Source organism: Telmatherina bonti (assembly GCF_933228915.1).
Source record: "Telmatherina bonti genome assembly, chromosome: 17".
Lineage (NCBI taxonomy): Eukaryota > Metazoa > Chordata > Actinopteri > Atheriniformes > Telmatherinidae > Telmatherina > Telmatherina bonti.
Genome location: NC_136615.1, coordinates 18,539,804 through 18,562,965, shown reverse-complemented (window position 1 = coordinate 18,562,965; position 23,162 = coordinate 18,539,804). Strand labels below are relative to the sequence as shown.

At 37.2% G+C, this 23,162-nt stretch overlaps 2 protein-coding genes across 3 annotated transcripts; one reads left to right on the top strand and one right to left on the bottom strand.

Annotated features, from left to right (window-relative positions):
- Positions 1-3,431: 3,431 nt before the first annotated feature.
- On the bottom strand, positions 3,432-8,705 carry coq4 (coenzyme Q4 homolog). The gene is made up of 7 exons (XM_079256260.1): positions 8,363-8,705; positions 7,468-7,611; positions 5,498-5,594; positions 5,315-5,417; positions 5,067-5,196; positions 4,486-4,579; positions 3,432-3,900 (listed from the first exon to the last, which is right to left on the bottom strand). The coding sequence occupies exons 1-7, from the start codon at positions 8,493-8,495 to the stop codon at positions 3,699-3,701; spliced, it is 903 nt and encodes a 300-aa protein (XP_079112386.1). The 5' UTR covers positions 8,496-8,705; the 3' UTR covers positions 3,432-3,698.
- On the top strand, positions 8,498-22,950 carry traf2b (Tnf receptor-associated factor 2b). Of its 2 annotated transcripts, none has more exons than XM_079256258.1 (11): positions 8,498-8,614; positions 14,945-15,147; positions 16,018-16,096; positions 16,277-16,375; positions 18,242-18,403; positions 18,506-18,580; positions 18,905-18,979; positions 19,960-20,172; positions 20,265-20,568; positions 20,841-20,989; positions 21,085-22,950. In XM_079256258.1, the coding sequence occupies exons 2-11, from the start codon at positions 14,972-14,974 to the stop codon at positions 21,301-21,303; spliced, it is 1,551 nt and encodes a 516-aa protein (XP_079112384.1). In that variant the 5' UTR covers positions 8,498-8,614; positions 14,945-14,971; the 3' UTR covers positions 21,304-22,950. The 2 variants fall into 2 exon arrangements, with proteins under 2 accessions (XP_079112384.1, XP_079112385.1); XM_079256259.1 differs by lacking the exon at positions 8,498-8,614 and adding an exon at positions 8,851-9,002.
- The last annotated feature ends 212 nt before the right edge of the window (positions 22,951-23,162 follow it).

The following is a 23,162-nucleotide window of genomic DNA, read 5'->3' as shown; positions in this document are numbered from 1 at the left end:
GTTATGCACAATCCATGACAAGCACAGATGTCCAACAACAAAACATCATTTGGGTTAAGGGGGGGCATGCCTCCCAATCACTCTCCTCCAGGTCTCACTTTCATTCCCCATGTAAGCATTGAAGTCCCACAGCAGAACAAGGGAGTCCATAGAGGGAGCACCCTCCAACACTCCCAAGGACTCCAGAAAGGGAGGGTACTCTGAACTGCTGTTTGGTGCATAAGTATAGACAACAGTCAGGACCCATCCCCTCACCCGAAGGCAGAGGGAAACTACCCTTTCGTCCACCGGGATAAACCCCAATGTAAGGCACCAAGCTGGGGGCTAATGAGAATGCCCACACCTGCTCAGCACCTCTCACCATGAGCAACTCTAGAGTGGAAGAAAGTCCAGCCCTTCTTGAGGGTACTGGTTCCAGAGCCCAAGCCATGCATCGAGGTGAGTCCAACTATATTTAGCCGGAACCGCTCAACCTTGCATACAAGCTCAGGCTCCTTCCTCATGAGAGAGGTGACATTCCATGTCCCTAGACATGGGGCCCTAGACCGGGCCCCATGGGCAAAGGCCCGGCCACCAAACACTCGCTCTCATGCCCCACCCCAGGACTGGCTCCGGAGGGGGGTCTTGGTGACCCGCGTCTGGGTAAGGGAACATTTCTGCCTATGGTCATTATTATCATAAGGGTCACATTATAAGATAAAATCTATATAAATAAAAATCTTGAAGCAACCATGGTGTAAAATTCAACAAGGTGTGTAAAATATGAAGAGATTTTAAAAATCTTTTTTTTCCTTCACAATTTTTCTCTGACTTTATTCATTATAAGTCGTTGTATGGAACAACTTTACTTACCTTAAGTTGGCATTTTATTTATTGCAAACAAAATTTACAAAATTTAAACTTCTTATTTTCAAATAGATTTCCAATAACCTATAACGCACTGACAAAACGGAATGCAAGACAGATGCTCAGTGGAGGTTGTTTGTTTAACTGCAACTCACCCCCAGAGGGCGCCACCTCATTGTATTTTGCAGCGCAGGTTATTCATTTCTGGCCTTTATTATCTTTATTACATCATTATCCAGTCCACCTCCACATCCATAACTTTGTTTTATTCACAGTTGATTATTATGTGATCAGTCAAAACTATTGTAATTTTAAAAAAAAAAAGATATGCACTAATGAGCAGATGAGAAGTATTTAATTGGATACAAGCCTTTTGAACAAAGCTAATTTAGTAAGTGGTTCAGAAAACGCATGCAGATAAGAGCATAAGAGTTTATCCAGTTCTGTGTGAGGTCGTATTTATCAATATTACACAAATTTATAGGCAGAGGTCCAACATGTCCAGTGTAATATAAAAATATATATCCCGTTTATGCTGGTTATGCAGTTATTGTAGCACACTAAACATTATGTGCATATATTACTTAAAGTATTGTTTATATTTTGTTTACTCTTGCATGTGCTTCCTCTTAGTTTATTCAATATACTTTAAATATTTATGGAATTCAATGCCGACAGCAAAGTAAGAATTTCATTGTACAGAGACACCTTAATGTGCATCCAACAAGAAACGCAGAGTATGACAGTATAAACGCACAGAGAGACACCCAGACATACAGACAGCTAGATATCGGGATGTTCCATATATAACAGTTGAATATGATCATAATATAAGATTTTTGTATTACTATTTGGGGTTAATTTAGGTTTTCATAAAACATTCATTTCAGACATTTTGCTTTGTGTCATTTATTATACTATAATTATCCAAATCAACATATTTGGATGGCATAGGAGCTTGTCTGTCATTGTGTTACACTTTCAATATTATGGCCAATTGTTTCAGATTTTTTCAAAAGGTTCTTTGTCTTGGCTGAACAGCCCCCTGATCCCAAAGCAGAAAATTTATTTGGACCACAGGCAAGCCAGAAAAGCTCAAACACTGTGTGGAGCCAGTTTGAATGCAGCTTGAGGCTTGGCATTGTTCTGATAAATACACAAGACCCCTCCAGAGGGAGAGGTTTCTTTAATGGTACCATATGCCCCCTCACAATTCCAATATACATCTTTGGATCAATTATAAGTGTTCATGGAACCACATTAACACAGATAACAGCCTGCATGGAGTTTTGACATCAGATTTGTTTTTTTTTCATTAGCAGCTGAAACCTGGACTCATCTAACCCCAGAGCATGTGTCCCCAGTTTGTCAAACAGAGAGGAGCTGCATTCTAGAGAACTTAAGGACATTTAAGAGTTCATACAACTTACTTTCTGAGTAAGTTTCAGATTATATCACTCAATGAAGTAGCAAATTTTGTTGGGTGAAAGTAGTTTTAAATGACGTCATTGCTCCAGTGCATGTGTTAAACATACAGTATGAAGGTTTCACATGTAACACATCTTCAGGTTTTAGCATTCATGCTCATCCAGTATGGCTTCCAGGTATGGCTTTTATGCATTTCCCCAAGCTTCCGCAATTGTTTCACATGAAACACAGTAGATGTTGAAAGACTGAAGTTATTCACAGTTTTGCTTTTACAATACCTGATCAATGACTGCCGGAGGAACGCCATGAGGCCATGACATTATTAACCCTTGTTTATCCCAACCTGACCCCCTGATCTGTCATACATTAATTTGCTGACAGATGATCTTTCAGAAAGGGTCTAGTTGCATAAACCTTTTATTCAACCCTGTCCCAAATTAAGGTTGATACTAGCAATAAATTCTACAAACATTTGTATAAATGAAATAGAATTAACTTAGCTGATAAAGTTAAGACACTAGAATTATATCTTTAAAATACAAGTTCAAACAACAATTTTAAATATTTAGGTTTTGGAAAACTTCCCTGCTTTCTGTAAATTACAATAGCAATGAAATTTCCCATGTGAAGCACTTCTAATTAAAGTGTGTGTGTGTGTGTATCTATAGGTATTTTGGGGGTTTGTTTAAAACCTTGCATACCTAATTTCTCTTCCTGTTGATGCTACTTTTGGAAAGTGGAGGTACAAACTCTGATAAGACAGCACAACTCAGAATGCAGCTGCACCATCACTGTTTTCTCAGTCTGTAACAGATGCACACTTTACCGTTTCTCTGTAATGGGTCATAAATTACAAGTTTACTGTTTATCTCCTGTTAAGCTTTACCAAACTTACCCTTTCCTTTGGTATAAAAATAGGCTCACTGGGTTATTATCAATATTGCAATCAAAAGCAAATTGTGAACTTTACCAAATAAGGTAAATAGAGGTAAATAAATAGAAATGAACATTTAGACCTGACATTTAGATTTGGCAGTTTATTTATTTTTTTATACATACATAAACACACACACACACACACACATATTATCTCTCTCTCTCTCTATATATATATATATATATATATATATATACACACACACACACACACACACACACACACACACACACACACACATATATATATATGAATGTGTATATGAACACACACACTTAGTATGCAAACCGTAATAAACCAGTACTTTTCAAAGTACAAAACGTTTCCACTTCCTCAACAGATAATTATATTTGTCTTGCTAGTAATTCCACAGTGTGACACTTGAAATATTTAGTGGTTTCTCCATAGTTTGCTCATTTACAGGTAGTCCCTGGCCCATCAGGAAGTTCAAGGAACTGATTGTTCTGGAACTGGTTCACCTGAACCGTCAGGAAGTAGCCTGGCTGTCTTTCAGCTTCTTGCTCGCAGCATCTAGTATGACAGGTGGACACTCGATATTGAGCTCCTGCCTGAGGTCATCGAGGCTCTGCTCCCACCGCTTTTCATAGAAGATGTTGAGAACACAGCGGGCTTGTCTGCCATTCTGCAGAGCCCAAGGTCCCAATGATGTGAACAGGGACTGTAAACGGCTGCGAGGAGGGGGACACGAGAACAGAAAAAACAAGAATTATCCAACACCTGTATAAAATCTGTTGGGATTTGTCTGTGGCATTTAAAGATCTCCAACCCAGCTTTCCAAATGCAAGAAGATTAAACTGATTTACAGAAAAAAAACAAAAAAAAACGGTTCATATGAATCATTTATCAAAAAGTTGGTGGAGTGTTTCCTCTTATGATCACAGACGCCAGATCCTGAAAAGGGCCATGAAATCAGGGTAGTTCTCCTGTCAGTCATTTGCTTTGTTCTCTTGTTCTTTTTTTCTTTTGCCTGACAATAAACATTTACTGTAAAGGTTTTTAATTTTCCTTCCTTTTAACTTTCCTTCCTTCCTTTTAATTTTTTCAACTTTATAAACATATAACCACCAGCAAAAAATAATCCACATCCACATTTCTTTCTTGACACAACTCTGTAGCTTTAGATGTAACACAACAAGGCATACAGTATAAATTCCCAGCAGTAAACTTGTATGAAAGTGTGCTACGACTCAAACACAAAGCCATATAATGAGTTCTATATGAGTATTGTGTTCTTCAAAATGCTGATACTAAACCTTGCATTGAGTCGAAGTGGTCCCAACATAGCTCCCAAAGCACACATGGGAAGCCCTGTCTGAGCAGCTTCGAACCATTTCACAGCCACTTCACCTGAAACCAAAAATGCACAGAAAGAAACAAACATGCAAATTAATGTCAAGAAAGAGAGAAACAGTAACCAGTCAAGAGTATAATGTGGTTAAAACCTGCATTGAGCACACTAAAAATAATCTTCAGTCCTTTCTGTCAATAAAACTTAAACATTTTCAGAACAGCTACTTGTAAGAGTTCATTTATGAGTGCGTCAGCAACAAAACAGAGCTCAGATCAACCTTTTGCAGAAAGGAGCGTTGAATTGGCATGGTTTGTAAAGAAAAAAAAAAAAAGTGAAGGAGATGCTACCATCTTTTCACACTTAAAATAAAAATAGCTCAATTTTCTAAAAGTAAATCTAGACATGCACATACAAATTTGAGAGAAAAAAACCCAACAACAACAAATAAAACCTAATCTGCATTATTCGCAATGTTTTACGTTAGACTTCATAAACCAGAGTTTAACAGGTCAACACTGCACTGATATATCAAGTCTGACTCACCCAGCATGTTAGTGGGCATGCCCAGTAATGTGTGCAACAAGTCATGGACCTCTCTGTATCTTAGCATGATGTAAGCTAGCTCTTCATCGTCTACAAACTTCACTTCTGCCCTTGAGTCAGGGGTCACGTTCTGCCAGAAAGCAGGACATAGGTAAGCAAAATTTCTCCTTTAAACAGCTTAATTCTGTATTTAAAATTTGACAACAAGCAGCAAATAGCTTTCCTTTAAGTTTGTGTGGACTACTCACATTGTCCTCCAGAAAACGGAGATACTCTCTCCCGAAAGAACCATCGGGCAACGAGGCCATCTTTTTCAGATCAAGTGTAGACAAACGGATTCTTGGCCGTTCTCTGCAATACCAGGTAATTAAAACAGGGAGATAACATCCAAAGAGGTGAGGAAAATACTAAATAGTGCTGGAATGGCTCACATCAGGATAGTATAGCCTTCAGGATCATTTCTCATCCTGTCCCTGAGACTGATGAGAGCTTGGTGTCCTGTAGTCTCAGCGAGCACCGCAACCATATCTGTAACATTCACAAAGGAAGGTTCAGCAAATTTTCCAGATGTGGCACACCGTTCATAAATGTACAATTTTGAAAACGTCCAATGTCAACAAGTCCATTTTCATACAAAGTTAAAAACAGTTTTTCTATTAGTATCCAATCACTTTAAGGAAATAACTTAAGTTTTTTTTTTTTTTTTTTTTGTCTTGGAATGAGCCATTTATATCTACTTGCAGCTGCCACATTTATACCACCATTTTCACTATGTCGTCTCTGAATGGACAAGTGAGAACCCTCTGATCTCTGTGACGGCAGTATCTACTTTCTTTGATAGACATTAGAATGTCCTGTGGCATAAGTAATGTCTTAAATAGAACATAGGACAGCATATGTAAACAGTTTCAAAATAGCTGCCTGCCGAGCAGTCATCGCTGCAGCTGTGGAAAAACATCAACTCACTGAGGAAAACATACTTATGACTGGAAAAGTTTGGCCACTGACGGCCCCAGTCTATTTACCACCGTGCTTGGCAATCATCTTAATTTATGTATATGTCCCTTGCAGACATGCAATACTGCTTTCAGAGGGTAGAAAGAGCTAGCTAGGTTTTGCGTCTGTCTTTACAGAGGAAATGAATGCATTAATGCAATAAATGCATTAACTCTGCAGTTTCATTAATTGAATATCATTAGTTATGTTTACATGGACAAATGTGTCTTCTATCTGACTGAAATCAGTCTGATTATAGATTCCAGCAGACATGTTTACATAGACACTGGACAAAGTGACCCCATCAGTTGTGTATTTTCAGGATGGAAAGAAGTAATATAATCATAATCTGAGATTAATGTCGTTCAGTAACAGAAAAGCCACAGAAGCATTTCTAAAAATCAACTTGTAGATGGCCAAAGCCAGTGCTGCCTTCCTGCTTCTTACTTATATAAACTTAAGATTTTTATATACACTACTCTTCACAGGTTTGGACACACTTTCTATTTAAATGTAAAAGAGAAAAGAGTGTTGAAACTTTTGACTGCTACAACTGTTCTGAAGTATTGTTTGTCTAAGAGTTTAACTTAATTTAATTTTGATGTTGTCCACTCAAAGAATAATTTGCTAACTGTACACAAATAATTGCCAATAAACTTTGCCTGATGGAAACCCCTAAACTACAATAACAGATGTTTCAGTGTAGGAGGGATTTTTTTCAAGTCTGAGAGAATGACTGTAAAGATTTTTAAAGACGTTTTGGTCTGATTTCTTTAGAAATTGACAATATAAACCTATAAACAAATGAGCAGCTATTCACACGTTCAAACCGCAGGTGATCCAAATATGTGACTAAACATCAGCTGACAGGTGTTCATACTCTCTTCCTCCGTCATAGTTTTGACTTAACATTTGGCTTTCAAGGCCTTTTCTCATTTCTGTTTCTGAAAAATTTTGAAGCATGTGACAATGAACTCCAAAGAGGCAGAGGTTAAACATTTGCTTTATAACCATAGGAATAAAACAATGTTATGTGTCATCAAAGAGCGGAGGGTTTATATATTAGAATAAAAAAATAAAACATAAAGGGGGATTGTAAGCCAAGGGTTGCATACATGGTTTCATACATGACTGAGACTGAACAACTAAATTTAAATTGTCCTATCAGTTATGATGATATATTCCTGCATACTATCACTGGGCTTTTCAGCTATACGATTTCAATCAAAAGAAAAGATTTTACTGACATTTTTAGGTAGCTGATAGTATAGATACAGACAGAGCATGCTGTTAAGTGCAAAGTAAATGTCTAAAGTATTGCGCTCAAACGAAGCACTTTTTAAAGAAAATGTCAGTGCAAATACCTTAATTCAATATAAAAGTGTCTGTTGTGTCACAGTCTCACCATGTCGGTATGGGTCCTGGAGGGCTGCCACACCGGACCCCACAGCCAACAAGGCTTTCTGGAAGGGTGTAGTGTGGATGTGTCCAAGGTAAAGCCCATCATAAGCAAGGTAAGTATGACTGGTGTGGAAATGGTGGACAAGTGCTGCTGAAACAATGGTGAAACAGAGGTTGGACAGGTGCAAAATATTTGTTGCGCCGCTTTCAAGATTATTAGAAATCCACAGCTTGCTGTATGACTGCATGTTACAGTTAAATAAAATGATCAAAGAGGGATAAATAAAACCAAATTAAAGTTCCACATAAGAAAAAGTTTTCATAATACTAATACCTTCTAACAAGGTATGGCAGAGTGGTAACAGCCCACTAGAAAGCAGAAGTAGCAACTCAAACCACGAATATTGTGGCTTTGGTGTAATATTAAGTGAGTTCCGTGTTGAAATGTCCTCAAAAAATACTAAAGACAAAGGGGGGCGGGGTCATGCACCTTGATTTGTCTTTAGCAATTGCGTCCTCTAACACAACATGGACTCAATTTTTTGACGAAACAAAAACATGAAGAGCATTCAGGTGACACTTTAAGATTAGTACAGCCGACTCTAAGAAGTTAAGCAAATGTCCATCACGTGTTCTGCAATGACAGAGGTCACGTTACACAATTAAGCTAACAGAATTACCCTAAATAGCATTTTCATCCTGCAACCATAGACTGTATATAAATGCAACATTAATGCAACATTAGCCCACCGCTACACAGCTTTAGTGTGTCGACACTGCTTAATGTCCGTTTTTAAAGACCTATTTAATCTATATGTTTGATCAACAAATGTATTCATAAAAAGCGATGGATAAAGATAATAATAGCAACACAGAGACGAGATTAACGTGATGCGTACCTTTAGATGCTAAAGTAAAGGGTCGCTGGTTTACCTGGCAGAGTTTGTAACACATCGGCCACATTTTGAACCCGAGTACGCATGCGCCGTCTCTGACTAGCTCCCTTCCTCGACTAGCATCATAGACTAGCATGAACGGAAATAGTGTAGATTTGAATGGTAAATAATAGCGAAGGGCGAGTTGTCCTTCCGTCTCACAAGTGGAGCAGTTTCGTTTTGTTTTTATCTGTTGGATATTTCAAATACTCTGAGGTTGGTTGACCTAACTTAAACTTAATGTCGCTGAACGAGAATTTTAAAAGTTAGCTCACTGGTTAGTTACTGCACGGAAACGTAAACACGTACAGACAATTAAATACTCCACGAGCTTCAAGGTTTTGTTTGTTGAAGTTGCGTAACAAGCCAGTAAATCTGCATTAAAAACTAGGTTGCACTTTTGATTGTAGTTGTAAGAAATTGTATTCGTATTTGTTATGTGGGAGTATGAGGCTATTACAGCTCAATAATGCCACATAATACTAAAAGGCCATTTATTTATGTACTCTGGGAGTGCCCGACGCCGCCTTCGGGGTTGGAACTTTTATCGCAGAAATACTTTGGCAGGACTTTGTGAAAAGGACAGGAACTGCACCTATTCTGGGTGAGTAATGTGAGTTTTGCTTCTGTGTGGATTGCCACATAGTATTGTTTGAGCAGTATTCAACAGGAACATGGAGAGCAGGCAGAACAGAGGTTGTTGTACAGCCGATGCAGCTCTGTGGAGCTGTTGCAGATTTTTGTTTGGGAAGAAAAGTGAGAGGTTTTTTTTTGTTGTTGTTGTTTGTTTTTTTTTATTGATAAATTGTGTTTTATTTATAATGCAGCTGTTGCTCATTATCTCTATCAGAAGTACAAATGGAAAGCTTATATAGACTTGGAAGAAAGAATTCACTTTTGGAGTGGTTTTTCTTCTTACTTTCTTTTATCCTTATCTAGTCAAATTCACGCTTTTCCAGTAATGGTTGCAGCTTCAGTAATTGTTCGCACAAGGTTTGTACTGCGTACCATTGTCATGTTTAAAGTGTTAAGTGTCGGTTCCTTTAACACTGACTGGTTTTCTTGCGTAAGAGACTGAGGCGGTTTTTTTTTTTGACAGGTTTGAACAGATTGTGAATTACATTAATTTTTACGTGCCCTGGCGTTGCATCACAGAACAAATACTAGTCATCATGCTATTTATTTGATGTTGTAATCCACGAACAACTTAAAGAATTTTATCTGTTACGCAGGTGGTTGATTGAATAGTAGTTTTGTGTTTCACACCTTGAATTGATTTCTGCTAGAAGTTTAAATATTGAAATGGTCAGCCTAACATTGTCTTAGTTACATCAAATTCACATTTTAGTTAGTATTTTACTCTCCATGTCAGACTACATTTGTCAGACTTTTTAAAAGCATAAAGCTAATTGTATATCTTGTTAATCAACAAAATAATAAAAAATTTGCCTTGACATTTAGTTTTGTTGGATACTCAAATAGATTATCAATATTATTAGTAAAATAATATAAATGTTAAATGTGGTCTGAGGGGCAGTTTTTAATATTAAGACTAAGTTTAGCCTGTCGGGTGTGTTAATTGAAAATAAAAAGAAATAAAAAGATCCTAGGAAGTATGAATAACACTTGTATGAATTTTTGTTTGTTGTTCAAACTTGTACTGTCATTATTAACAGCTGACCAGTCTCATGATGGCCATGAGACATCTTTTAAGTGTGCTGCTGGCATGACTGTTCATCATAAGATTAGGCTTGTTGGCTTTCTATAGTAGTTTGTCTTTAAAATTAGGGATTTGTTTGAGTTTTTTTCTTGACTTTACATTTAGACTTCTTTTCAGTTCTACTTCCCCATATAGAAGTTCTAATAAAGGTTTTGCTGCTCAGAAAATGCTGATTTAGGTAAAGTTTCCAAAAAAGAGGATTTAGATACGCTGCTTGAGCAAAAAGCAAAAAGAAAAAAAAAAACCTTCCAAATATTTAATTAGACCGCCTTTAGCTTTGATTAAAAAAAATATATAGGGCATATAAAAAATATGGCATTGTGTTAATAAGCTTCTGCAATATCCTTGAATTTCATTAAATATTTCCATTCGGTCTTGTATTTGTTTTTCGCCACAATCGTGTATCGTGATGGGAGAGTGACCACTGCACAAAACCTTCTCCAGCATTTCCCAAAGGTTCTCTAAGGGGTCAAGGTCTGGACTTTGTGGGAGCCAGTCCATGTGTGAAAATGATGTTTCATGCTCCCAAAGCCATTCCTAATTTAAGCAAGATGAACTGTGGCATTGTTATCTCAGAATGTGGCTATCCCATCACAGAAGAAAAATCTATTAATGGGATAACCTGGTCATCCAGTGTATTTGGGTAGTCAGCTGACTTCATTGTGTGGAAACTTAATGTTGCAGAACCTAGACCTGACCAGCTGCAGCAACCCCAGATCATAGTACTTCCCCTTAGAAGAGGGGATGCAGTACGAACTCGCAATGATGGCTGCATCACTTCTTCTGCCTCTTTTCCCTGATGCACCCATCATTCTGGAACAGGGTAAAACTGGATACATAAGCCTACATGACCGTCTTCCATTGCTTCAGAGTCCAATCTTTATGCTCCCTACAAAACTAATGCTTTTTTCTTTGGTCAGCTTCACTGATTAGTGGTTTCTTATGGCTACACAGTTGTAAAGTCCCAATCCTTTGAGTACCCTTCACATTTAGGTGATTGCTATTTTATTTTTTTTTACTACAGTTCTTTCTGGAAGACTATGGTTTTTCTGTGACCTTCCAGTTTTAATAATGTGTTCAAAAGTTTTGAACACCATGTTAGTAGTTTCTGCAATCTCCTTCGACATTTTCTCTGCTAGCTGTGTGCCAATGAGTTGACCCTTCTTAAACAGACTAACATCTTTTCCACGGCCACAGGATTTGTCTTTCCACATGGTTGTTTAAGAAATGAGAAGCTACTCATTGCATCAGTTTGGGTTACAAAGCTTGTTGCCAGCTGAAAGATAATCAGTATTGCAGTAATTATCCAACAAGAAGCTTGTACGTATTTGCTTAGTAAAATTCAGGTTTTGACTTTTTTTTTTTTTTGGTCAGGTAGTATATGTTATAAAAATGAATGAATGAATAAAATCAGTAAGAGCTCATGAAAACTACAAATGTGTTCTGAATGTCTGGATATATTGTCTGTGGGAAAGGCTGAAGTGATTTTTATGTGTGCTTAATTGGCACCAACAATTTTTGATGGGTGGTTCTTTTGCTCTTCATTAAACCTGCTTTGAAAGGATGAAGGAAAATGACACTCCTAAGTTGACTGTCGACTGGAAAATCTGTTGCTATTCTTTGGTTAAGTACTAGTCTTTCACAACAACCACAAATTGACTTGTGTGCACATGTTACTACCCTGTTTCTACAGCATATAAATAAACCTGGATATATGTAGTGGGTCCCTGAATTGTGACGTGTTCTGTTTCTGGTAATAAAAAAAACGTTCTGTCCCACATGAAGTTTTTTCTGTAATGAAATCAAAGATAACATCAGGCAATTTACAGAATAAAACAAGTAGGCTATTTGTATCACAGGGAAGAAGAGGGAGAAAGCAATGATACTATGTGGAGTAAATTATTACCTCAGTATACTTTTAATTTCGACTTTTATATGATAAGAATGACCGGCCAACTATACTTTTGCATTTAGAGCCCCATGTTAAGACAAAGTCAGTGGCCCATGTCAAAATAGGAGCGCATGCTTAGGAACCGTTGGGAGCAGGCATTACAGATTTTTGTGCTTTGGAGGGTGGAAGTCTCAAAAAAAAAAGGGGGTTTGAGCTGGAACAATATAACATGTAATGCCTTTTGTCTAACCAGTAAGGTAACTCTGATGAAAGGAAAACCTTCATTTGCTTTTGTATTGTAATGATGAATATAACTTCATGTGCCTGCCTCTATGCTCTAGTACAGTGTTTCTCAATTTTTAAATACATTCAATACTCAAATTTTACATACACAAGAAACAACACAGACTGTTAAAATTTAGAGGATGGCTGCGAGGTGACCCAGTTGATGTATCGCACAATTTATCACAACCATTAGATGGCAGGATGGCACATTTCCTAGCCGATTTATACCTTTTGGTAGTAAGGTTTTGAATAGTTGTTAAATTTACTGAGAGCTACCAGATTATGTAAATAAGAACCACTCAACTTTTCTGCCACATAAATTAAATTAGCAAAGAATAAGCACTTGAAAAGTCTGTAAATACACAGACCAGACACATAGTAGTGCTGTAACTAGAAGCTTTTTTTCTTCATCACAGAAGTAAAAATATTAGGCTACTGTATGTTAATAGCACTAGGAAAGGCCAAACCTCCACCAAGGCCTTTAAAAAGTTCCTTGATCCAACCGGTGATCCAGATCACCACCAAACTTTGTTCTTCCTTTTCACATTTCCAACAACTGAATATTTAATGAAAATCCATCCATAACTTTTTGAGTTATCTTGAACAAAAACAGACAAACAAACAAACAGATTAACATTGGTAAAACATAACCTCTTTGGCAGAGGTAATCACGGCAATAGTAAAGAATATAAGTAAAGAATATAAAGTTAACTGTCACCACTCGGCTGGTATGCCGGCGATCTAACGTGGCAGTGTCAACACGGCAAAATATCTCAGGAACCACACAACAAAACTTAATTGGGAAAATTGTTATCACAAGCACACTATTTGAGTGAGCTAGGGACAATTCTAGCCTTTCTAAAAGGTTTTCAATCCAGCCGTTAAGTGCAGCTTTTTTTTCCCCAGGAAGTTTGTCTGTCAATTCCACCATGATACGTTCATGATTTATTACATACTGTGATTAAAAAACTTGTAAATTATGTTTGCTGACCTCAATATTGAAGCTCAGTGTAAACTGTGATGACTTCCTGTTGGTCTCTCCACCAATAAGATGCTCAGATTTCTTCTTTTGTTTTTATGACGGTGACATCCAATCCGAGCAGCCAAAGATAACCTGAGTTGAAATAGTTATCTTCCAGTATCGAAAACAAAGTAATAAGGTAAAAACAAAAAAAGTAATACAAAAAAAGGATCCCCACCAAAATCAAATTAGTTCTTCCTTTTCAAATTTCCAACAACTGCTGAAAATGTCATGAAAATCCATTCATAAGGTAATAAATGCCGGTAAAAACATAACCTCCTTGGCGTAAGGTAACAAACCTTTTATTGGTAGATGAAAGATCTGCCTTTACAGGTCACACTCTTGCCAAATGTATGTTTCCTGCATCTTTTCCTTTGGATTTTTCTGGAAAGCATAAAATCAGATAATTGTCGGGGCACACACCGTTCCACACTGTGCTTTTAAACTTAGGTTAACCAATCACAGGCAAATAACTCTCCTTTTAACATGTCTACAGTACAACATTTGTCAGATAAATTGCATACATGCTATATAGTTGTTTATATAGCACGTATGCTATATAAACAACTATATAGCATACGTGCTATATAGTTGTATGCTATAGCCCAGTGTTGCTGTGCAGTTATTTGCTTGAGGGAGTAGACACTGCTCATGTCTCTTCAGAAGCACAACCCCAATTCCAAAAATGTTGGGATGCAGTGTAACACGCAAATTTAAAAAAAAAAAAAAAAAATCATTTTGCAAAGTCCTTTTTAGCCCTTTTGCAGTGTCATGATTGGGTATACAAAGAGCATCTCTGAAAAGTTCAGTTGTTCAAAAGTAAGGATGGGGTTAGGTTCACCACTTTGGAACAACTATGTGAGCAAGTGGTCCAACAGTTTATCAACAACATTTCTAAAAGTGCAATCACAAGAAATTGTGTGATTTCATAATCTACAGTACATAATATCAAAAGATTCAGAGGATCTGAAGAAATCTCTGCGAGTAGCAGCAGGGCTGAAAACCAAATTGAATGCCTGTGACCTTCGATTCCTTGGGCAGCCCTGCATTTCACGCCATCATAATTGAATAAAGGATATTACCACGTGTGCTCAGGAACGATTCAGAAAAGTGTTGTTGGTTAACACAGTTTGTCGCTACACCTACAAGTTAAAATTTTACCACACAAAGCGAAAGCCACATAAGTGGGCCAAGCTCATCTGAGATGATCTGATGGAAAATGGAAAATTGCGCTGTTGTCTGAGGAGTCCATATCAGCACTGTGGTGGTATGGGGGTTGCAGTTTGACAATGGCGTGAGTAACTTGCATATCTGTGAAAGCATGTTTCATGCTAAAAGGTACATACAGGTTCTGGAGCAAGATATGCTGCCATCCGAGTGCTGTCTTTTTCAGGAACGTCCCTGCTTATTTCAGAAAGACATTGCCAAGCCATATACTGCACATAACACAACAGCGTGGCCTCAAAGTAAGAGTGCAGGAACGCGACTGACCTGCCGAATTGAATCTGGACAAAAGCATATCATCACAGCCATAGAAAATACTGTAATTAATATGTTGCGTTTCTATGGCATATATATAAATATACAGTGTTTTTCTGTTAACAGTGGTTTTGTGTCATTAATTTGCAGGACATAGTACCAGATTAATGGAGAAGAATGGCACGAATGTCATTGGACTGTCCAAACTCTTTACCAGGGATCCCCCTCAGTGTGCTGTCAGTACCCATGGAGAATAAATACAAATGCCAGCAGTGTCTACAGATTTTGAGGAAGCCTGTCCAGGCTCAGTGCGGCCATCGCTTCTGTGTACACTGCTTCAAGGAGCTCACCAGGTAGACTGGAGGTCCTTGGACCACCCAACAAGCGTGTGAAATGCAAACCCCTTCCTCCTCCTATGCTTCCTTTTTTACTGGATATGTCTCAGCACATCCTGTGATCTAATCTCTGCTCACATCTGGGAACTTTTTGCACCCAAGATTATTTACTAAACTCAGACTCATCCTTCACATGACTGGACTTTTAATACTGGTGTCAGTGAATCACTTGGATTTGGTCATGCTGACTCATTCTAAGGTGTTCATTGTTTTCTGTTCCCCTTTTTTTTCTTGGATGCACTGTTCATTAATGCATAAATATGCATTATGCATATACTGGTGTTTAATCTTGTGTTTAATGACACCTTGACAGTATCATTAAACCTGAGGGGTAAGAAATTTTCAACTTGAAAAAAAATTAATAACTATTAAAATTTTAGACTTTAAACCATGTTCACACCAAAATCTCATCATGTTAATCTTTCAACATTTTTCCAACGACTAAAAACCCTTGTGAAATTTACTGTTTTGCCTGAATTGTTTGTGCTTTTTGTTTTGTAAAAATCATCATATGTGAAAAGTAGCTTTTCAGATGACCCGTTTGAGAAGCACCAATCACATTTGCTGATGACTTTGCAATGTGCTGTTTGTGTCGGCTATTTATTTGCCTTTGGAATTAGAAAAACCATGTAGTTTTAGTGCAATTGTTGAGTGTTGCTATGTGTTGCTTCCAGTTCTGTTTCATTGATCATTGATTCATGAATGTGAGCTGTGATCCATGTCGCTCATCTGTTATTCCAGTTGTTGTAGCAGCAGATAATAGTTACGCATTATTGTCGCTGAGCAGCCGTTACTATGGTAAAATTACAAACTTGTTTTGTCTGTTAGCTCTGGGCCAAAGCCTTGTGAAGCTTGTCGCCAAGAAGAAATTTATGAAGAACCTATATCTATCCTAAATAGTAATGAGGTAAGCTCTGAAATAAACCTTTTTATTTTTGGTACAAGCAGACTAATGCCTTTACTTTCATTTAAAGGAAATTAAAACTGACGCAGTTAAATGGGGTTTTCCCTGACTGCACAATAAAGCCCACTCTGTCTGGTTGCTCATGTCTTCACATGTCTTTATTCTTGAACCCACCCCCACCAGGCCTTCCCAGACAATGCAGCAGGTAGAGAAATAGCAAGTCTTCCTGCCAGATGTTTAAACCAAGGCTGCAGCTGGAGTGGATCTATAAAAGAGTATGAGGTGATTCACTGAATCCTACTTCTCTATTCATGTGAACTTTTCTTTCTTTTTGTGCTCAGCTTCAGTTTACTCTATCAAATACAAAACTGCCATTCTCATCTGCATGTCAAAGTGACCTGACACTACCATGATTTTCCTGCTCTAAGGTATAGATCTGTAATGGCGGCTGAACAATATGCATGCAATGCACGCAACACAGTACTATGAGAAACAGGAAATGAAACTTAAGTGTAGGCTGGAAAGTCCCCCGGTGTTCCACTCCATGTGCTGTCAACACCAGCTCAGTGGAAAGTACCAGCATTAAAGGTCACTGGATCTGAGATTAGTGTTGTAGGCTATGGAGATTAGATAGCCACGAGACTCCTAAATTACTGGTTTTATAACTAGATAAGATGAAATGGGAATGTGGTCAGACAACTGAACCACAATAGGCTGTAGTATTCAGTGCAGAAAGTCCCTGAATCATGTTTATTCATGTTTGGGGAGTTGTGTGTCTGAATGAGAGTAATTTGTCTTCAGTTTTGTTTCTACTGAAAATATCTACTGTGGGCCAGTTAGGATGGCTGTAAAAAGGAAAAAATTCCACTGCTGATTCTGTGTAAATACCATTGCAGTAATTTGTATCTGTGGTTGTTAAATGGAAATGGACAGTGGATGTGTCATTGAACAGCTTTTTTAAAATGAGTTGGCAAGATATTTGTTGAAATAGGAACAAGTTGCTGACATTAGATATTATTTTGCTTGCTTTGCTTATTTAAACATGATTTTGTTTGCTGATCAAACTTTCTCTCTCACAAGAAACACGTGTTTTTTTTTTTCATAACTGGAAAATAGACGAGTTTCTTTTGCTTTGTTTTTTTTTTTGGCACGTAACAAATCATTTATATGTTGTTGTGATGCAGCCACATGTTTATGTGGAATATTTGTGGGTTTTTGTCTTAGTCATTGTCATCTGAAAAGATCTGCACCGTTGCTTGAAGCTAGCTGTTCACACCCGAAACGAGGCGTCGCTAAACTGGAAAAAACGCTAAATGTGGTGGCTGAGTGGTGGGTTGAGGAAAAGGATGAGACTAAAAAGTTCCTTTAAGATGATTCATTTTTATGTGGCTTCGGCTATATAAGATTTACTGGTGTAGTAAGATTGAAAACAGAGCAGTGAAGTCGAAAAGCGGGCTAACATACCTGAGTACCTTGTGCTGTGACTTCTTTGCCGTGTAGCCATTTGTTGTGAGAGGGAGTAACTTCCTGTTTGTTAGGCGCCACCTCATCCAAGCTCTGCCCCTTCTTTTTCCCGGTGTTTTTGAACATCGCCTATGGATGTTTTCATACTTCTCAATTTTTTTTAATTGAACTTCAGTGTTTTTATACTTATGCTTACTTATGCATCTTTTAGTTTCCTCTTACTTTGTAAGAACATTTCGTGTTGTGTCATAACAATTTAGGTCCCAGAACATTACTTTTAATTGGCCACAAGTGGAAAAAATAATTATATTGAAAAAATATTTAATCATTGAAAGATAATTACTTTATTTTACTTGATAAGATTAATTTGATCTACTTTAATCCCCTAAACGAACAAACCTCCTGTTTTACCACATTCCAGGTGTGCCTTAAACGCCCTGTACACACCTGCAGCCATTCATAATGTCTGTTTAATTTAACCGCCAACAAATGGTTTTCAGGTCTTGAATGATGCATTTCAATTATTGCAAACAGATTACATGTGCACTCTTGTAATCAGCTTCATAAAGTTCATCTGTCAGTTGATTATTATCACATGAAAGCTCAGCCATAGCAGGCATATTTGCACTGCGTGAGAACTGCAGAAAGTTTTATAACAAAATCTGCCCTGTTGTTTTATTTTAGGCTCAGCATGAAGGCCGATGTGAATATGAGCAAATACCATGCGAGGCCTGCCATAACCTCATTGTTCGCAGAGATAAAGACAAACATAATGAAAGAGAATGCGAAGCAAGGACTCTTAACTGCAAGTACTGCAAAGTTACATTCAACTTCAAAGAGATCAAGGTGAGACACTGAGGATGACACAAGATAAAGCACTTGCTGACTGGGTTTACTTTAATGGACATGCATATAAAGGAATTCTTCTGCTTTTATGCAACATTTTAGGCTCACGATGAAATCTGTGTAAAGTTTCCTTTACAATGCAAAGACTGTGGCAAAAAGAAGATTCCAAGAGAAAAGGTTTGCTTCTTGAATTAACTTTACATATAAGTGTCTGATAAGTTAGTGATTTTAGTTAATCAGAATGGTAATAAATTGCTAACTAAAATGCATAGCACTTTAATTAAAGTAAAGAACAGAACATGCAGACCACAGCAAAAGGGCTGAATGAGTTTCCATGAAGAGAAGAGTCAGAGCTGGTCTTAATATGACAGACCCCTTACAGCATTTAAGTTTCTTTCTGATGCATCCCATAGTTTGTTCCCACTTTCATTTCTTGCATTTGATGCGACTTAGAAATTCCATTCTAACTCTTCACTTTCCTTTTGACCACTCTGCCTTCAGTTCAGTGACCATGTCAAATCCTGCGCAAAGTCAAAGAGCGCCTGTCCTTTCAGTGAAGTGGGCTGTAAGTCTGTGGTATGTACAGTGTATTAATCAGTATGATCATTAATTTATGTTCATTTTTTTTATTGACAATAATAATTTTGCTGCATTAAATAAAGTCAGCTAACACCCAAAATATAAGTAATCATTTTAGAATTGTATATTAATGGGAAACATGTAATCTTTTGATTTAAGAATCTATTTTTTAGCCTTTTTCCTTGTTCAAACTGAGTGGGTTTGACAAACTTCTTAATTAGCACTTATCTTATGCGATGATCAAAACATGTTGACAACTGAAGAAATGTGCTCATTAAATGCAAATGCAGCATCGATAAATCGAGATGGGAAAACAGATTTTTTATTTCCCCTTGATTTCAGTTTTGCATTTGAACCAGTTCCACAAGGCTTTTAAAAAGGTTTCACACACCCAACCTGGCTTCTATTCAAGAAGCTGTTTAACCCAATAAGAACTAAAAATTAAGATTTTTATATAAAACTGTCCACTAAATCTCTTTCAGCCTCTAATTAAACTTTAACAAAAATATTTCAAAAGTTCAACCTTCAACTTTTATTCGAAAATTATGGACTTAGTCCTCATAAAAAACATAGTTTATGTTTAGAGAATTGCAACATGATGATCATGTTGCATCATTTTAAATAGTAAAAGGACAGCTATATTTCATCATGTACGAATTCTTATAAATTTTGACTGCTGTTTTGACTTTATTTCCTGTATTTCCAAATACATTTGGGAAATAAAGAAGTAAATAAATAAATCTTGTCATTTATTCATAGATTCTTTTTTTAGATCTCTCTGAAGGTGTGAAAGATATTGGCCTATTGATTACTTGAGTATTAACATCACAACTTATGAAACAGTTTAAAGGTTTTAGATATCATAAATAAGTTTCATATCAAAGTGAAATAAATGTGCTAACCTGGAACGTTTTTCCCTCATTAAACACAAGCAGTTAAACAAGTGCCACTCTTGTTTCTTCTGCACCGGTTCTCAGATAGAGAATGGGAAGCTTAGTGACCATGAGCACAGCAGCACCATGGAGCACTTGCGTCTGTTGCTGCCCATGGTGCTATCCATAGCCCGGACACGCCCAGAGGCTACTGGACCTGGAGAATGGCAGGATGACTCTGGTTTGGGCCTATACAGAGCTCCAGAAGAGGGGTACGGGGCTGCAGCCCCTGTGCAGTCTGTGGATTTGGAAAAGAAAGTGAGTAATACGATATTAGATGTTTTCTGTGAACCATGGTTACTGATAGATTTGAGTGGATCATGAATACGATTATTCCTTTTTGCCTACAGGTGAGTGCTCTAGAAAACATTGTGTGTGTCCTGAACCGGGAAGTGGAGCGCAGTTCACTTACATTGGAAGCTTTTGCACATCAACATCGTTTAGACCAAGAAAAAATTGAAAGTCTGTCCAGTAAAATACGACAGCTTGAGAGGACAGTGAACATGAGAGACTTGCAGCTGTCTGAGACTGAACAGCTGCTCCGAGAACTCCAGTTCTGCACCTACGATGGAATATTTGTCTGGAAAATCACAGACTTCTCACGACGCAGGCAGGATGCTGTGGCCGGTCGAGCACCTGCAATGTTCTCACCGGGTAAGATGAGACATAACCACCACATATCTTTTTGTGTTTTCTTCAAAGGTCTAAATTGTACAAAGGAGATTTTTATGATCTCATTGAAAGATTCATTCTTTCCATCAGCTGAAAGAGCATGTGGTTAGGATGTTGTTGACTTATGGCATGCAGGAGAGGGGAATTCCTATTCAAAACACCCATGTTGTTCTTCAGGGAGTCACTGCTAGTTTTTCATGACTTGTTAAGGCGTTGTTTACATTCTTGATTTTTCCTTTTCCTTCCTTTTGCAGCATTTTACTCGAGCAAATATGGGTACAAAATGTGTCTAAGGCTGTATTTGAATGGCGATGGAACAGGTCGGGGAACACATCTCTCTCTGTTCTTTGTTGTCATGAGGGGCAAGTGTGATGCTCTGCTCAAATGGCCGTTCAGTCAGAAGGTACTTCACTTAAGAATAATTAATCCATCAACGAAAATCAATGATAACCAGAATTTTCAAAAAGTTGATGTTTCCCTCCTCCTCTCCTTCCCCAGGTCACCCTGATGCTCTTGGATCAGAACAATCGGGAGCACATTATTGATGCTTTCCGCCCCGATGTCACATCCACCTCTTTCCAGCGACCAATCAGCGAGATGAACATCGCCAGTGGCTGCCCACTCTTCTGTCCACTGGCTAAACTGGCTGGCAAGAGTCCATATCTGAGAGATGACACAATTTTCATCAAAGCCATCGTCGACCTTACAGGCTTGTAGGGTGCAATCTGTGGAAGTTGCCCCGAAACCTCTAAGAAATTATCATGAATATCAAATTATATATAAATGAATACATATAGATATATATTTAATCATAAAAAAGTAAGTAAACTATATAATTGAATATAATATTATTTTATAGAAGTATGAAGATGATAAACCTTATTGGTTTGAGGTCGTCTATCATCATAATGTCACCTTTGTGGTCTTCAAAATATCTCTAACTAGCTTTAACAAAATATTAAATATGTCTAGTAAAATATATGATAACTAAAATACACCATATTCACTTTATTTAATAGTAAGTACTTTCTTTATTAACATACATAACTTATTTATAAGCTCAAAACTGAGCAACCTTTTTGAATTGCAAAAAGTGTTTTCACATACTGAACACGTTAGCTTCAAAGTTGCGATTTTAGTCATTGCAAGCTGTAATGGTAAAATCTTCCTGAAGTTAGTGAAAGTATTTTAAATGGGTGTCAGAATTCAACACTTAAATACAATAAAAACATGAGACTATGACATAGCTTTTAAAAGTAATTTTACTGCAGTAAAAAAGGCTTAAACATTTAAACATACAATTTTTATTCATTTAATGTATAGGAAAAGAAGTTTATTGGAATTTCATAGTCTACAGATCAGCTCTTATTGTTTGATACCTGATTTTTTGTTTAACATCAAACTGTTTAGATGACCCTCACCCTCACAAGTAATGTTTCTGTGCAGCTTTATTACATGAATGTATTCATCATAACCATATTGTTCTGTTTTTACTTATATTGTTTCATATATAGATCATAATTTGTTAAAGTCTATAAAGAACCTCTAAAAAATTCACTGTAAGTATATATTTTACCTCCAAACTTCCAGATCTTTAGAAATTTTGTAATTCTGTGACTCATAAGAACTTGAGACTTTGCTTTCTTATAAAATCCTGAGATTTTGTAATTTGCTCCGACATTACAAAATGAACACGGGGAGTATGAGGGGCTGGACGTTTATTGGCTTGTCACTAAGTTGTTTCACAACTTTAAATTCAATAACTGCAACTTTATTCTGTTTTTGAATAAAAATTTAAATTGAAAAGTAAAAAAACCCCACAGAAGTGGAAACTTTTCCCCGTGTTTCAAATTGAACTCAATTAATCAGCTGAATTAAAAGCAGATTTAATATAAACCATAAATTTTTATTTGGTTTCTTTCCAGGAAATGAGGGAATCAATTAAAGAGTAAAGTAAACAAATGAATTGGTGGTCATCGTGAACTGTGATGCTACTAATACTAAACACTGTAAAAAATGTTGTCATCGCCATACTGATGTGAATGCAAAAACTTTCCCATGTCTTGCGGTTCTGTCCATGTGATAAATAGTTTTTGGGGTGTTTTCTAGTTAATCATAACACCACATCACTGCATCAGGTGACATGTTAGCTTATGACTAATTGTTTAGGTAACCAGGTTTGCCAAAGGTATGTCAGATGTCAACATAATATAAAAAGTACATTGGTGTGTGGAGGGAAACTCCTTAGCTAAACTAAAGTTCAGGTTTGTTGTAAATGAAGCAAAGCAACGTGTAAAGTAAATTGCTCTGTCATTCAGGATACTTTCAACCCATGTGACAGTATGACTTGCATCAGGGGGAATGGACTGCGATGTATGGTTTCATTTACTCCATTTTAAAAGTTGAAATGTAGCAATCTGGTTTTGAATGTCTTTTTCATGCCAGACATTAAAGACAGAATATGTCAAGTCTATCACAGAGTTGTTGTTTTTTTTAAGTTAAGAATTTGAGGTGCAGTTTTAAGTTACAGAAGTGAACTTCTACAAGCTGCCAGGTTGATGCAAGTACAAGTTAGA

What these genes read in the sequence shown, in the direction of transcription:
- traf2b (XM_079256258.1), top strand. Translation starts at nt 14,972, where the DNA reads ATGGCACGAATGTCATTGGACTGTCCAAACTCTTTACCAGGGATCCCC. An exon ending in CTATCCTAAATAGTAATGAG is followed by an intron (nt 16,097 to 16,276) that starts GTAAGCTCTGAA and finishes CACCCCCACCAG; the next exon opens with GCCTTCCCAGACAATGCAGC. An exon ending in CTGTGGATTTGGAAAAGAAA is followed by an intron (nt 20,173 to 20,264) that starts GTGAGTAATACG and finishes TTTTGCCTACAG; the next exon opens with GTGAGTGCTCTAGAAAACAT.
- coq4 (XM_079256260.1), bottom strand. Translation starts at nt 8,495, where the DNA reads ATGCTAGTCTATGATGCTAGTCGAGGAAGGGAGCTAGTCAGAGACGGC. An exon ending in GAAGGCTATACTATCCTGAT is followed by an intron (nt 5,418 to 5,497) that starts GTGAGCCATTCC and finishes CTGGTATTGCAG; the next exon opens with AGAACGGCCAAGAATCCGTT. An exon ending in CATGCCCACTAACATGCTGG is followed by an intron (nt 4,580 to 5,066) that starts GTGAGTCAGACT and finishes TTTTGGTTTCAG; the next exon opens with GTGAAGTGGCTGTGAAATGG.